Genomic DNA, 16,810 nt, shown 5'->3' with positions numbered 1-16,810 from the left:
GTATGTTTTTTGTTGGATTTACTTTGGAGATTTCATGCTGTGTAATTTCACTACGAATAATGGGAAACTCAAGCAATATCAGGACAGGGGGCTCTGGTATAGAGTTCAAAGAAGGTAATGCATCTCTGTTCACAGGCTGACATAGATGTAGGTGCTAGAGCATTCTTGGAGAAGCTGAGAAAGGTGATTTCAGACTCTCTTTCAGAAAAGACTGCTGACAAAAACTGGCAGCACAAAGCCCTGTTAGGTTGATAGGCTGTGCATTGTTGAACTGACTCTTCTTCAACAAGGTAGGCAAAGGATGGTCTGCTCACGGGTCTGGTTAGAATTTCAGACTGCAATTCAGTGCTGCCAGGAGGGAGCCTACTCAGAAGCAGAGTTCTGTGTGACAGCTTAAACTGTCAGCTGTGAAGTTTGGTTACCTACACATGTAGACAGCAGCAATGTTAAGATTATTTTTTACTTTTGGATTGCATTCAAATATTCTGTTTCAACAGCAGATTTTATTTCCTTTTTGATGCCATTGGTTTTGGTCTGGATTTGACCAAAGACTGCTAGTTACACTGGTGAAGAAATCGGAGAGAGAAGAACTGGTAACAAAGGGGTTCTTTAAATCAAACAGAAGGCCCACTACCCTTCTAAAAACTACAAAGGTGAAATCATAGCCTAATAAAGTTACACTCTACAGTGGATTGTTAGGTCTTAATTAGAGCTTAATTTTGAGAGAAGTTCCGTTCTCAGATGTTGGAAGAAGTCCGGACGAGGAAAAAGAGAACCACAAGCCGTTATTGTTTTGGACAGGGCTGTGCCAGTTGCTGTGTGACATTTGGCTTGCTGCTAAGATTCCTGTGGTTTCCCACTCTGTACAGATGTAGAAAAGAAAGTGTTTCCTAGGAGATAAGTGGTATTTTCTGCAAAAGAAGTCCTTTCTCTCACTGAAGGAAAGAAAAAAGTACTCAACAAAGAAGAATAGTTCTCAGGCTTGAAGGTACTCTCAGTACGGACTGCTGGTCTTAAGACTGTCAGATGGTTCTTCAGAGTACATGGAGAGTCCTACTGAAATACATATAAGGTGTCAGTTCACGGTGTTCTTGAAAACCGGCTTTTCCTGCCAAGAGCCAAAATCAAGAATATGATAAATAACAAGTAACTGAGTAAAATTCAATGTGTCCTTGCAAATTAGCAAACTGATTTTACAAAAATGAGCAGGGCAGAGAAAGATGATGCTGAGGACAAAAGGAAGTAACACTGAATTGGAGGTAATCGTCATAATCCACTACGTTTCCTGTGTTGCCTGACGTTGGTCGCTTCCTCCTTTTGTTTATTTAAAAGACATCTTGGAGTTAAGGGACAAATCTTGGCTAACACTGGAAAAGGATGTCTCCAGTGAAAGGACTAAACTGGCTTATAAAAAGATGTGTTGAATTCATTTGGTGTGCACTTTCACCACAAAGATGGCTTCTGTTTTGCTTCAAGCACACCAAATGAATCCATGTGCAGAGCCTCCGTGTCCACACATCTGCAAAATTCTTCAGACATTAGTTGGTCAACCCATAGGTTGAAGGAATGTGGGTTTTTTTTGAGGACTTAGTCTGATAAGGGAGGCTTTCTGTCCAGCTCATCCCTTGCTATCAACTACAGCCTGTTACCCTTAGGCCTTGGACTTGGTGAGTATCAAACATGCTGAGCTAGATCTGGAGATTCAACAGGTAGTGTGATGTATCTAGTATGATTCCATTAGTATACTACCTTTCCAACAAACATACCATTTCTGTATGTGTGAATAGATGCTTTTCCACCTATTAGTTTCCGATGGGTTAAGCTGTGCTCCACTGAGAATTTTACTCTGCAGGTAAAATGATCCTAAATACCTGGCTGGTGTTCTCAATGCCTTGCTGAGAGGTGATTTAGTTGATTCCATGGCTGACAGTTCATGGCTTGGTATTTTGTCGTGTCCCTTTAGGAATTGAATGACCTTGAAGGCACTTCTCAACACAATGAAAGCCTCTCAGAAGAGACTCAAACTCCAAATGGGAGTAATGCCACTGTAACTACATGGTTTTTTCTTGCAAGGTTTATTTGGTCTATAGTATTTCTAAACACATCTGCCTCTTTCGCATCCTTCAGGCTGTGGGTATAAGGAGCCACAGTGCCAACCAAAGGAAGTGTGAGCCACGGAGCCAGACGTAGCAGCTCTGCCTCCATGTCCGGCACCACTGTGTGCAACTTGGCTAATTTTTAGTAATTGTATTTTCATTCCTACCTTCCAGCTGTGTGTTCTGCTTAGTGATTAGAACCATGAAAGTCCATGAGTTTTCTTCGAGTGGAAGAGGGTTCTTCAGTCTCAGTTGCTGTCCAATCAAAGAGGGGAAGCTTGTACCAGGTTTAGTTTAACTACATGTGGCAGAAGGTAGTGAGTCAGGTGTTTGCCTTGAAAATCCCACACCTGCCTCTAATACTCTCTTAAGGATTTATTTATTTATTTATTTATTTATTTATTTACAGTAATTTTTACAGCAATTACAGAAATGGTGACATTTCTTCCAGTAGTAGAATCCTCCCTGAAGAAAATAAAAGCTCTGCTGACGAAGGTAGAAATCAAAGGTGAAAACAATAGCAGTCAGACTCCTGCCAAGAGCCACTTGCCTGCACTGTGAGCCTGACCTTATCCAGGCAGTAATATCTTCCTTCCTGGACCTTGCAGCACGTTCCAGGAACTCGGGGACTTGTGCTGAACAACGTGTTGCTGCTGTTAGTCTGACATCAGTAACTCTGGCCCTGAATGGGTGCCAAGAAATGTCACTCCACAATGAACTCCTCCACTTGCACCGTTATATAAACGGTGTGGGTTTCTCCTGGGGACACAAGGGCAGGAGGAGGGCAGTCCCTGTACGATTTTTGTTCTCTGAAACATCAGTAGTGGTTGTTCCCCACACCTCCTTGTCATCATTGTTTTGTTTTCTACTCTAGATTTATCTTTTCTTGACATCGTTGTAAATTTTGCCAGTAGTGACAATTGCAATGCGTTACGTGGAAACCGAAATGGAAATTGCACAGGTGGAAAAAATCAGAGAAACAGAAGTCCATCAAAAAGAAGGAAGAAGTGGGACAGCGTCCTGTTGGAGGTGGACAGGATTCAGCTGTACAGCAGCACGGATCAGAGCTAAGTTCTTGTGAACAGACACAATGTGCATGTTACGTTATGAGAAGCACTGGAAAAACTCCTAAAGTGCAGTCCTTGCTCTGGGATTGTTGTGCTTAAGTGTGTGAGAATTCTCACCTGTATAGTTTCAAACTTAGCTCAGCTTACGATGCAGATAGAAACCTGTATGTGGATACATGCTGCAATGTTTCTGCTAACCATCCAACCTCTGGTAGGTTACGGTGAGCATCTGCACCAATGGTGCAGGTGACACGGTGTCCTCAGTGACAGGTGCCCAAAATTGCTTAAAAAGCAACACGAGTGCAAAAGACCAGCAAAAACACACAGCTACATGTAAAGGGGGGGGAAAAAAAAGCTATTATTTCACACTGAGTTTCCATTTTTATTTCTAATAATTAAGAACTCTTCTTACCAACTGCAACCCAAGTGCCATTTTATCTACACCATTACATTGACACATACAGCTCGTGGACGCTCTGTTCTGCAGTGAGGCGCAGTACAGTGCTGAGCAGAAGCCAAGGAGGAAGTGATTATGGCCGAGGAGTTGATGTTGATTGAAAATGTGTGATGCTATAGAGGAAATATCACACAATGGAACCTCAGCTCGCTTGGAACTTGATTTCAAAAACAGGGCACATGAAGATGTAAACAGTCAATGGGAGCGGGTCCTGCCTTTCTGCTAACAATCAGCTCATTAGCGGTAGAAGCACACAGAATGATTTCCATGATTAAACCACAAGTGCAAAGCGTGTGCTCATCTAATACATGGAAACTGCCTTTTTGCTTCTCACCATGTTTCTTCTAGAGGTTGTCCCACCTGGATGCATGTCAGGCACAAATACAGCTTAAGTCAGGAGCTGGAGATGCTTGAAGTCTTTGAAAAGGCAGCTTTACGATCCTTGGAGTTAAAATTGCTAGGATCAGGCTGGAAGCAGTCTTTAATGTGAAATGAAATGATTAAAACAGTTGATGGGGTTAACTACTGTTATAATTCAAATAACTGTTGACTGTTATGTGGGTACAGGGGATGGCTTCCTGTTTTATCCAGAGACTGGTTTAACATCCCACAGAGTTCACAACATCAGTCAAGCCATTTGAATTTTATGTGCTGACTTCCAACATCACTGTTTTTGATTAGTGCAAAGAGGGCAGAAAGCAGTAAGAAAGGCAGCCTTCACTCTGGGAGCTGCACCATTTTATTTGTGGATAAAGACATGTATGATTCTCTACAACCACATCATGTAATGCTTTTAGTTTTGGACTTGGTTCCATTTGTTCTTTTCTGACCATCAGTAGAAGAGTGCAGCTGCCAGCAGAACTGCCTTCAGCTGAAAGGGAATTGCTAGACCACCCTGCTGCTAATGTTTGGCTCCAATGCACGCATACGCTAAGAGCAGTGTAGAGCATCAGTCATTTCTGGCTCTACATCGTCATCTCAGGCCGTTGAGCACCTGAACACCATTTATTTAAGGTACCAAAGTTACTTGTTGCATTCTGCTAAGGCTGCTGAGCCTTAGTAAACTGAGGAAACCAGAAAGTTCTAAGATGGCTCTTCTGCAGCACCAAGAAAGACTTGCTCAGTGAAGATAGTCTGGACATAAATAAGTACAGAAAAGGTGCAAAATCCAATCACAGAATTGCAGGGTTTGGATGGGACCTCAAGAGATCATTAAGTCGGCTAAAGCAGGTACATCCAGATGGGTCTGGAATATCTCTGTAGAAGGCAACTCCACAACCTCTCTGGGCAACCTGTTCCAGGGCTCTGACACCCTTACCATAAAGAAGTTCTTCCACATGTTTTCATGAAATGTTCAATGATCAAGTTTTAGGGCGCTGTTCCTTGTCCTATCACTACACACCACAGAGAAGAGCCTGGCCTCATCCATTTGCCTCCCATCTCCCTTAAGATATATATAAACATACATCAAATTCCCCATCAGTCTTCTTTTACCCAGGCTGAACAGATGTGAGTTACCCAGCCTTTCCTCCTATGGGAGATGCTCCGGGACCTTTATTATCTTTGTGGCCCTCTGCTGGACTCCTAGGAGATGCCTGTCTTTTCTGAACTGGGAAACCCAGAACTGGACAGACTATTCTAAATGTGGCCTCACCAGAGCAGAGTACAGGAGGAGGATCACCTCCCCCGACCTGCTGGCCACACTTTTTTTAATGCATCCCAGGATATCATTGGCCTTCTTGGCCACAAGGACACTGTTGGTTCATGGCCAACCTGTTGTCCACTAGAACACCTGCAGCGTCTCAGGCACGGACTCAGATGTGAACGATCCAAATCGTTTATTACGAGTTCTCACATCCCTTATATACCTTCACAAGTTGTTATTTCCTAACTTTCCCATCCTCCCTTACAACTTTCCCAAACACCTTATATGTCAACAAAGCATTCTACAAAACACTTTTCAACTGTCCATGCAGGCACATATCCAATCAGAGCTGTGAGACTCTTCTTCTCCTTGCAGAGGTGTCCTTGATTCTCATGCTGTTTATCTTGCTCCACAGCTGCTGCTCTGAACAGCTTTTCTTGTATTCCCACAATTCCCCCTTTTTTGTTTATTGACAAGCTACTACCATACTATAAAATAATAACACTAATTATATTAATAACATAATCATTATAACTCAATCAAGGCCTCGATTGACAATACTCTAAAAGTGAAAAAAGAGACAAGTCAAATACAACATAACAACATTACTGTTAAACCCACTAAGAAGAACAAACATGTTTGTACTGCAACCTAAGTTTCTGCAACCTGAAAATAAATCCATGAGGGTCCCACTGTGTTAATCTGTAACTGATCAGGAAAAGTCTTCAATTTTTATATACTCTGATATATTGATTTTTAATGACCACTAAAATTTGTGCAGTAAATGCTTTTAAGATGTTCATAACCATGCTCTACCAACTGAGTTATCCGGACTAATAACTGATTAATGATCGCACAATTTAATGGAATAGCATGTCAAATAGAACCAATTTTAGAGGACAAATGTACTAAAGTATCACTAGGGGCATTAATACTTATTGACCCTTGAGAAACAGCAAGCCATGTTGGTGGTGGATGTGACAGATAGTGCCAGCAGGGCGTCCCCTGCTTCAAGGTGCACATTTCCTCTCTCACCCATCACAGATTCTCTCCTGCATTCAGGGTCTGAAGGATTTCTTTCAGTTGTACACCACATCCGCATGGCCAGTGCGTGATATAGAGCCCAAGTGGAACACCTGCTTGGAAAACAAAATAAACTATCAAATTTAGTTCTATTAGCATGCACTTTTGTCTAAAATGATGCATGGTTATATTTCAAAAATCCCAATTAGTTGGATGTAAGAGAGGTATCTATTCTATGATAGAGGGTCAAGAGCTCGTAGAATTTGTAGACGATGTTGACCTTGCTGTATTAGCATAGCAAACATTTCCACTCGTGATGTAATAGTTTTTGAAAATGTATGAGGGAAAAATACCCATTCGAGGATAACGAGAGGATCCTTTCTTGAGGTATCCCATTGACATAACAAGCTATATGGCTGATAGAAGTTGGATATTATTATGAGATGTACTGGAAGTGATAAACAAACATGATGGCTATATCGATTTTGCACTGATGTTATTACACAGTCTAAGCATTGTTGTGCTTCTGGTGTTAATTGTCTTTTAGAAGTTAGATCTGGGTCTCCTTTCAGTAGTTTGAATAAAGGTTGCAGCTCCTGAGTAGTAATTCCCAAAAGTGGCCGCAACCAATTGATGGTTCCTAATAACTTTTGCAGATCGTTTAATGTCCGTATGTGAGGTACTATTTTGAGGATTTGTGGCTGGATAGTGTGAGATGCAATTTTCCATATTGCTTCTTTTCTGCATTGCTCTAAGACATCACAGTACGCTGTAGAGAAATTTGTCGTTCCTGCTACCTTCAAATTATCATCAGGAGGAAATGCACCCAATTCGCCTTCCGATCTACTGGACCAGGGTCACAACGATCCCCTGCTTTCGATCCGTCCGTGTCTTTAACCACGTTACACGCGGGCTGCACAGACGCAGCAGCGAACAACATGGGCGGAGCGGGGGGCGGAAGCGGCGCGACGAACGTCGTAGGCGGAGCGAAGGGCGAAGACGCCGTAGAGGGCGGCAACGCGGCGAACGTCGGGGGAGGAGCGAACGGCGGGAGCGCGAAGGGGGGCGGCCGCGGCCCCTCGTCTCCCCGAATCGGGGAGGGGTCGGAGCCGCAAGTTGGATCCGGGCACGGGCCGCTTCCCGCAGCGAGAGGCAGCGGCGGGGTTGGGACGGAGGGCGGCAGGGAATGGTCGGAATAAATTCTTTCCCGTCGTGATTGCTTAATCCCTTCCATTATCCGGCTCCAAACGGGCAACAGCTTAGCAGCCGTTCTGTCTTTAGCGAGAGAAGCCTTGTAGAGTTTTGAGCCGATTTTGTCCCAAAGTTCTCTATCGAGAGAGAACTCAGTTTTCGGAAATTCAGGGACATTTTTGCTTATCCATTTAAGAGGAGTAGCTAATGCTGAAGTAGACAGAGTCTTATCCTGATACGGTAACACTGACCGCAATACTTCGAGATGTACTTTCTGCTCCTTCGTTAGTGAGCTCCCCATAGTTCCTACTGCTCACCTTCTGTCCTGCAGAACGGTGCGGGTGCGCGCCAAACAGTCTCCCCGAAGTTCAGTCGGGCGACGCTGCCGGACCGGGCTCGCTCAGCCGCGGGTTGATTTGCTCCACGTGGTGGGCGCCATTTGCAGCGTCTCAGGCACGGACTCAGATGTGAACGGTCCAAATCGTTTATTACAAGTTCTCACATCCCTTATATACCTTCACACGTTGTTATTTCCTAACTTTCCCATCCGCCCTTACAACTTTCCCAAACACCTTACATGTCAACAAAGCATTCTACAAAACACTTTTCAACTGTCCATGCAGGCACATATCCAATCAGAGCTGTGAGACTCTTCTCCTTGCAGAGGTGTCCTTGGTTCTCATGCTGTTTATCTTGCTCCACAGCTGCTGCTCTGAACAGCTTTTCTTGTATTCCCACAATTTTCCACCAGGTCTTTCATGCATAGAAGTAATTGTCAAAACAGACAGAGTATAGCTTCCAGACTCATGTCATTAGCAAATACAGTTAAGTGCTTGGAGCTTATGTGAAAAGGCTGAGAGCATCAGGACTGTTAAGCCTGGAGAACAGAAGGCTTGTGGTCTCACCTACAGGTGTAATTATCTGACTGTGGGATGAAGTATAAAGAAGACAGAGCTAGACATTTCTCGGTGGTGCCAAGTAAAAGAACAAGAGGAACAGGCAGAAGTCAAAAGAGAGGAAATTAATAAGACTGCTAAAAATCAGGAGTGCAGACAAGAAATAAAATCAGAAAGGAAACAGAAACTGAGAGACGGAATGGGAAGTAGGTGTTCCCTTTCAGTAGTTTCCAAGGTCAACTGTGAAGCCAATTTTCTCTCCCAGAAATATAACTTTTCCATACCTACTGAAAAGAATATTACAAGTCTCTAGAAATTAACATGGCCCAAACAAAAAAACAGCACCAAAAAACAACCAATACAATAGCACATATCCATCCCTTTGCCACATTCAGCAGAACACTGAGGCACAGGATTCTTGTGAACATTTAAATCACTTCAGTCTTCACACAAGCGGGCCAATACCTAGGGATACCAATTAACGCCCCTGCTGAAGCAAATGCTCCTCTGCCTTTTTATTGGGCTTCGTCCCATATAGCTGGAAAAAAGATGCTAGAGAACAGCTTCCGCAGTTCCTCTGCTAATAGGTCAGCTTGCACAGGTAGCCACAGCCCTGGAGAATACTGCACACTCTACAGCATTCATTCCAATGACCAGCAGGCTCTTGTGGAAGAGTCTGCTTCTCTGGAATTCACCAGTGTCTTCTCAGCACCATGCTCTAGCAGGATCACTGCACATCTTTCTTTCTGGCATTGTACTGCCTGGAAACAACACACACGCACAAAAAAAAAGGTAAAATTTCCAGCAGTCATATTTCACTGTGTCACTACTACTACAGCTTCCCATTCCTGGAATATAAAAGCATCTTCCAAGATTAGCTAGCAGACACCAAACCCACACTGATTACAGCATGCATGTTTCTACACAGACTTACGTAAAGAATCTGGAAAGACATCATTTAATACATAATAATTCCTACTTGCAGCAACATAGTATGTTCTACTTACCTTCATCAGTGGAGATCTGTTATCACCGTCAAAAAGATTTAGGTTACACTTGTTTTCAACTAGAAACGTAACAACATCCTCACGTCCATTTGCACATGCAAGATGCAGTGGTGTCCTAAAAGTGAAATGTGTAAATTGAAACAGACAGCTAAATAAATATTATCACTCTGTGGTACATGAACAGGGCAAATTGCATTTCTTTATTCCAATTACCTCCCAAAATAAACAAAATAAAATAAAAACAAGCTTATTCCATTACCAGTGTGCACCAAACCATGTCCCTTAGTACAACATCTGCATGTTTCTTGAACACCTCCATGGACGGTGACTTTACCACCAACCTGGGCAGCCCATTCCAGTGCACAACTGCTCTTTGGAGAGGCTTATCCTAGCATCCAATGTGAACCTCCCCTGGTGCAAGCTGAGGTTGTTCCCTCTTGTCCTAACAGCTCCCATCATGGGCAGGCTGATGAGTACCCTCCATAAGACCAGCTTCCTCCAAGGCAGAGAAGATGAGGATGAAATAACAGGCAGAACGTCAAATAACTCATCATGCCTTGTCACAGACATGGAACAACTCGAGGGTGACTGTCCCCACTGAGAAATTCCCAAATAATTATGCAAGATCCTTCACCTCTGAAAAAAAAGCCTGACAATATTGATCTGAACCCTGTATTTATTATTTATTTAGCACAGTGTACCGCAAAGAGCTCGAATGAGTAGCGGAACTGTACCAAACACAACTTTGTGCAGAAGCCCCTCGTCACCGAAAAGCAGCCGTTACCAAGCACTGGGGAATATGACAACCTAAGGGAACCACCATCAGCTCTGCAAGCAAGAAAGCCTTCATGAAACCAGCAGCCTTATCGCTGCCCTTTCTCACCAGCCCCCAACAGAGCTCTCAGCTCGGAGGAATGCCGAGCAGCCCCTGTGCCCAGGTCATGCAGCAGGGATGCCGGCCCGCCGCCCTTACCGCTGCGCCTTGTCGCGCTCGTCGATGTGGTGCTTCTTGAGTCCTCTCTGCACCAGGGCCAGGTCTCCGGCGGCGGCCCCTCGGTGCAGCTTGGTCAGGTCTTTCCTTCGGATGTCGTACGCACCGGCGGAGCACGCCGAGGCGGTGCTGCCGGGCGGCGGATCCCGTTTTTTCTTTTTTATAAAGCTAAGTATTTTCTTCATGCTTTCTCAAAAGTCTGCCGGGCCGAGCCCCGAGCAGTACGCCGAGCAGGAGTGTGCGCATGTAGGCGCGGCTGCCTCAGAAAGCGCTTGGCAACAGCGTGTCCTGGGGCCGTTGCCTGGGGGCTGTTGCGTGGTGCCTTTGGAATAGTCACGGGGATAACCATCAGCAGGGTTATTTCTTGGCCTTGTGGGTATTATTTAATAGGGATCTCAAAGCACGCGTTTTTAACCTGTTGCTAAACCAGTTGTCAGCTTTCTGTCTTCAGTTTTCCCATCTTCCCCCCCCCCCCCCCCCCCCCCGTTCATACTGTTTATTGAATCTTTAATATGGGTGATTTTGAAGAATATTTTTAATTCATTCCTGTTAAAAACAAATAGTTCAATTTAATTTTTATTTTTCTTCAGAAATTGGTATTTCCTGTCATGGTTCCTCATACTCTCAGTGTGTTCTCTTTGGTAATCTGGAGCTTTCTCTGAGAACCATTGAGTAATTGCTATTCCTATTGCTTTCTACGTGAGGTGATTTCTATTCTCTTACCCAGTACAAGATCCACGTAGCACAGTAAGATTTTCAAGTAAGGGCTTAAATGTGGCTTAAGTGTTGCGTAAGCATTGGCATTTGGGTTAGTCTGCTAAAGACTCACCTTTCCTTTGACATAACAATACGACTGGATAACTTTGCTCACAATCCTCACAGCTCTGAGGTACAAAATGGCAGTCTGAAGCTCTCTTTTCGCAGTCTTTATTTTTCCCCTATTAAATCACTGTATACATTTTGCTTACTGAAGAGTAACAATGGCAGTAAAGGCTTGTTGGACTGATAACAGTGTGCTGCTTGTTGTCTGGTCATAGAATCATAGAATGGCCTGGGTTGAAAAGGCCCACAGCGACCATCTAGTTTTAACCCCTGTGCTATGTGCAGGGTTCCCAACCACAAGACCAGGCTACCCAGAGCTACATCCAGTCTGGCACTGAATGCCTACAGGGATGGGGCATCCACAGCCCCCTTAGGCAACCTGTTTCAGTGAGTTACCACCCTCTGTGTGAAAAACTTATATCTAGCCTAAACCTCCCCTGCCTTAGTTTCAAACCATTCTCCCTTGTCCTATCAGTATCCACAGGTGATTTACTACACCTGATTTGCAGCTGTTGTGTTTTCAAGCTGGGAAATCTGGCTGGGCAGATAGCATGTTTCTGCATTGCTTACTCCGGGGCTTTGAAGAGAACTGGGCAGTTGCATGCATCTTGCAGGTAGAGACTATAGCAGCTTCATCTCTGTCTAGGTTGGAGAGCTGGAGCTGAGGTGGTGCTTTTGATGTTACACTCCTGCAGTCAACGTGTATGCTTAAATACAGTTTTGCTTGTTCCTGGTCCAGTCTGAGGCTCTCACACTGTATCTCATGCACATGGTCTGTTAATCCTCAGCTGGATTAACAGCTAGTTTCTATTGATAATGCTGAAAGAATTCCTTTAGGCTTACCCTAAATGAAAAAGATGCAGCTATGCTTCCCATTTTAACAATGAAAATTAAGAATAGGTTTCAAGATTGAAAAAAAATATATCATTTATTTGCTTTCTTTATGACTCCATTTTCAGTTGACATAAATACATGACTTGCAGATTTTCAAATGGAATGTATAGAGCTGCAACTAAAAGTTTGATCATGTCTCTCTACCAGACCTCTACAAGTCTCATTTTACCAGACAGAAATATCCTCCTCCTTACTCGTGTCACCGCTTCTGGCAGTACATGCATTTGTGAATGGCTGTTTTTCAAGGCTGAAGCACAGGAAGAGTAAAATTTCATCAAAACTGTGATGAACACCTTGAGTTCTCACTGAGAATGGCAACCACAGCCATCAAAGCAGCCTCATGTGGTTGTTTCACAGAAACGAGATCACATATCCCACTAGTTTTGTGGTTTTCTGGTCTCTTTTTATATGCTTTAATAATAAAGACTAAAAATTAAGTTTTGTTATTTTGCATATGCAGTGTTTCTTCCTGAAGTTCACACCTCACTGCCACTCTTGCCAGTATCAGTACAGCACAGGGCTTGCAATCACCTCCCTGCCTCCCCAGACCAAATCCAAGAATCATTTGCTTCTCATAGGCCTCAGATGAAAACACTATTTTATAACAACTCTAACCACGTTAAGGACAGTGAGGCAATTTAAGTCAGTGCTGTGCAGTTCTACAAACTTGGCAAATACCTCTAATGCAGGAGGAATGTCTAATGTGCAGCCTGAGGCCTTCGATACCACAACTAAAGCAGACCTAAACCAGAAAATACTTACACCAGCGTGTTAGTGTAAACCCTTACCTTCTCTAGTGTTAACTACAGCTTGCCATAGCATCATGGCAAGTCTCAAAACCACAAACATGGGGAAATACCGAATGGCAGGATTTTCAGAGTAGCCTATGGTCAGCACAGCTTGGGAATTCAGCTCTCCTAGGCCCTCCAGGAAAATGTAATCATGCATTTTCCTCACAGAATTGCTTAACTAGTCTCAGGAGCTTGCAAAACCCACAGAGGTTTTTAACTAGCTTACTGAAGCAAAGGCTTGCAGGTTGCCCTGAGGGGCTTCATTCGTTTTGCTTTGTTGCTGAACTGTGGTTTCCAGTCTGTCACTTCCAGCCTTGAGCCTGAAAGAGAGACAGGCCTTGCTGTGGACATTCACAAGAGCACAAATTCCGAAAGAGCAGACTTTATGGAGGGAAATTGACTAATTCAACTTTCAAAAACTCATGTTACTTCACTGCATTCCCTTCTATTAGAATTCAAAAAATAGCTTTTTGAAAGGAACATGCACACAATTCTCCCAGCATGGAAAAAGCAACTTCTTGATTGGCAGCCCTCCTAATTACAGGTTAGTAAAACAAGGCAACCAACTTTCATATCACTGAATCTACCCTGCTGAAATGATGCTCAGTGTGCTACAGCAACCTGAGCTCATGCCCCTACTGTAACCTTAATCTGCTCACAGGAGCAGACATGGAATGCAGCAGCCCCATTCCTTCCCAGTCCCTGTCACAGCTGAGTGTAGCTCATCGTGAGCTACAGAAATGTCCCAGAGAAGGAATCAGCTTTCCACTCTGTGTTGTTACAGCAAAGACCTGAGCACCACTCTCTGGGAACTAGGTGGAAATTTACGAAAGACATGGAGAAAACTCAGAGTCCAGAGCTTTGATGTGAGTATATGGCTTGTGCTGTCGTGTAATTTGGTGCCTGTTTACATTAAACATTCCCAGTATGGCTGCAGTCTTTCATATGGACCAAGCTTAGCAAAAGGTCCAATTCACAGTTGGGCATCGAAGGCAGGAGCTTGAGCTCCTCCTAGAGTCAGGGATGAGGAGAATTCAGAAATACTCATTGCTCATCCACTGTTAGGTTCATGTCAGCTTCAGTGCAGAAACTTGCAGTGGGAGCAAAGTGTTTCTGTGTATCCACTAGAAGGCTGTTTCTAACACAGTGCTTTGCCCCTCCAGTTTGTGAAAAGCACCCAGGCCTGCTAGCGGCATTTTGTACCTTGAACAGCTGACCTACAGCTTAAGTATTTCAAGGTCTCATTGTTCAGAAGCATAAGGCAGATGCAGCAGCAGAAGGAGGTGGGTCCAGAGGTGACAAGCCTAGAAGTAAGCAAGCCAAGAAGTAAGCAAGCCAACAGGGGTCCCTGCACATCCTTCACAGAAAGTACCTCAGAGTACTGGGGAGATTCAGTCTTCCTCTTGCTCTGCTCCTGCTGCGGGCAGGGCACCTATGAAGAATGGACAAAGTGAGACACATTCAGTCTCTTGCAGTGAGTTTTTCTAAGTCTGTCAAGCCCTGTCATCAAAGCTTTGCCATGCTCTCTGTGGGGAAGTGCAGCTGCAAGCTTTGTTAAAAATTGGTGGTATCTTGCTTTACAACGTGAGTTTTCCATTTATCATGTTCTGTGTTTTTTTTCAAGATTATAATAGGGCCCTCTGTCAAAAGAAGCCCAACTCTATGCAGAGAGATGTGCATAATCAGGCAGAACTTTCTAAAGAACAGCACTTCTGGACAGAACTTTTACACTGCCTTATTTCCTTCTTGTCCAAGGAAGGAATGAACTCGGTGCAGAAAGCAGTTGTCTCAAAAGCGCGTTGCTGCTTTTTGTGTGTGCATTATGCCATCTAGTGGCAGCAAAATATTCGTTTAACTTTTACCTCTAAAAATTGCACTTTTTAGTCAGTCCATGCTGTAGGAAACCTTCGAGTAGCATCTGAACTGAACTGAAACAGGTCCCTGCTCACTGTCTTAAAAATGTTTAAGAACATGCTTACATGTTCTTAAAAATTTCTTTAGGTGGGGATACTGGATGCTGTTTACAAAAGTACTCTCTGTTTAGATCCAGCTGTAGGACACTAAGTGTCACCCAGGGTCAGTAAGCAAAGGCTGAAAGTTGTAAAGTCCTTCACTGCCCCAGTTGAATCCAAGAGAAGTGAATAATCATGGACTGAATGCTACACTGTTCAAATAATTTTATGCCTTTTCCATGATCTCTCTTGAGATAAGCATTTTGTTCATTAAAATTAATTACTTGAAGGCAGGAACTGGACTTGAGAGAGGGGACCTAAGAGATGTGGAGGAATTGAAACAGGTCCCTGCTCACTGTCACAGACAAAGCCCCTCTCTAACCTCACCTTCCCATGTGCCTTTATGTAATAGATTAGAGGCTTTGGAACTCAAAGGATGGGTAAGTGAGGAAGCCATGGAAGGTGCAGCCAGAGCATTGCCTAGGGCAAGGCAGTCAACCCCATGCCTCAAGACTGCCTCTGCCAAGAAGGAAAGAAGAGTAATTACTGTAGACGACTCCCTTATGAGAGTCCCATATGCTGACCATACCCTACTGAGGGAAGTCTGCTGCCTCCCTGGGGCATGGGTCAGGGAAATTACCAGAAAACTTCCTAGTCTTATTCACCTCTCTGATTATTGCTGGGAGAAACCTTAGGGCTATCAAAAGGGACTTCAGGGAAGTAGGGCAATTGGTGGATGAAGCAAGGATACAGGTGGTGTTTTCTATCCCTTCAGTAGCAGCGAGGTATATTGAGAGGACCAGGAAAACACATTTGATGAACACATGGCATTGGCCTTGATGCCACAACAGAAATTTATTTATTATTATTATTATTGTTACATCTTGTTGCTATGGGTAAAGATCAGGGGAAGGCCAACAAGGTGGACACCCTGATGGGGAGTATTATAGTCTGATAAAGTCTGATAAACCAGAATGAAGAGATGAATGAGGCATTCTATGAGCAGCTGGCAGAAATTATGCAATTGCCAGTCCTTGTTTTCATGAAGGATTTCAACTTCTCTGATGTACACTGGAAGTACAAAAAAAGAACCAGAGGAAGCAGCCTAGAAAATTCTTGGAGTGTGTAGAAGATAACTTACTGTCACAGTTGTGAGCCTTCTAGGAGAGGTGCCCTGTTAGACCTGCAGCTTGTGAACAGGGAAGAACTGGTGGGAGATGTGGTGGTCAGAAACTATATAGGGCAGAGTGACCACAAAATGGTAGAGTTCTCAATCCTTGTTGAAATCAGATGGAGTGTTAGAAAAACTGCTGTCTTGGTCTTCTAGAGGACAGGCTTTGAACTCTTCAGGACAATGGCAGAGAGGGTCCCTTGGGAGTCAGTTTTGAAGGGGAAAGGGATCCATCAGACGGAGCCAGCATGGGTTCATAAAAGGAAGGTCCTGCTTCACCGACCTCATCTCCTTTTGTGACCAGGTGGCCAGCTCAGTGAAAGAGGGAAAGACGGTTGATGTAGGTTACCTAGACTTTAGCAAAGCCTTTGGCACTGTCTCCCCAGTATTCTCTTAGAAAAGCTGTCAGCCCTTGGCTTGGGTGGGTACACTCTTTGCTAGGTAAAAAACTGACAGGAGGGCTGAGCCCAGAGGGTAGTGGTGAATGAAATTAAAACCATCTGGTGTCTGGTCGTGAGTGGTGTTCCCCAGGAATCAGTACTGAGGCCTGCCCTGTTTAATATCTTTACTGCTGATTTGGATGAGGGAACTGAGTACACCCTCAGTAAATATGCAGACAACACAAAGTTAGAGGGATGTGTCAATCTGCCTGATGGTAGGAAGGCCCTATAGAGGGACATGGTGTAAGAGGCCATGCTTTTTACATGTCTCAAAGTTTGCTGAAATGGACAAGTTCAGGCAAGTCCTGGCCAAGGTTCCAGGACTCCCTTTGTCTGAGACACACAGGAACCAAGGTTCGAGAAATCC

General features: G+C 44.0%; 1 protein-coding gene and 1 long non-coding RNA gene across 2 annotated transcripts; both read right to left on the bottom strand.

The window, feature by feature from the left end:
- Positions 1-7,947: 7,947 nt before the first annotated feature.
- Positions 7,948-10,696, bottom strand: ANKRD7 (ankyrin repeat domain 7). The gene is made up of 3 exons (XM_085527784.1): positions 10,356-10,696; positions 9,383-9,497; positions 7,948-9,136 (listed from the first exon to the last, which is right to left on the bottom strand). The coding sequence occupies exons 1-3, from the start codon at positions 10,556-10,558 to the stop codon at positions 9,017-9,019; spliced, it is 438 nt and encodes a 145-aa protein (XP_085383910.1). The 5' UTR covers positions 10,559-10,696; the 3' UTR covers positions 7,948-9,016.
- Positions 10,697-13,147: 2,451 nt separating this feature from the next.
- LOC146762307 (uncharacterized) lies at positions 13,148-14,731 on the bottom strand. Its single transcript, XR_014942303.1, has 2 exons — positions 14,253-14,731; positions 13,148-13,200 (listed from the first exon to the last, which is right to left on the bottom strand). It is a non-coding gene; the product is annotated as an uncharacterized LOC146762307 (long non-coding RNA).
- Positions 14,732-16,810: the final 2,079 nt, after the last annotated feature.

This window comes from Coturnix japonica, chromosome 1, assembly GCF_054131305.1.
Source record: "Coturnix japonica strain WE chromosome 1, WE-NBRP24, whole genome shotgun sequence".
Classification (NCBI taxonomy): Eukaryota; Metazoa; Chordata; class Aves; order Galliformes; family Phasianidae; genus Coturnix; species Coturnix japonica.
This window is presented reverse-complemented; position numbering and strand designations above follow the sequence as displayed.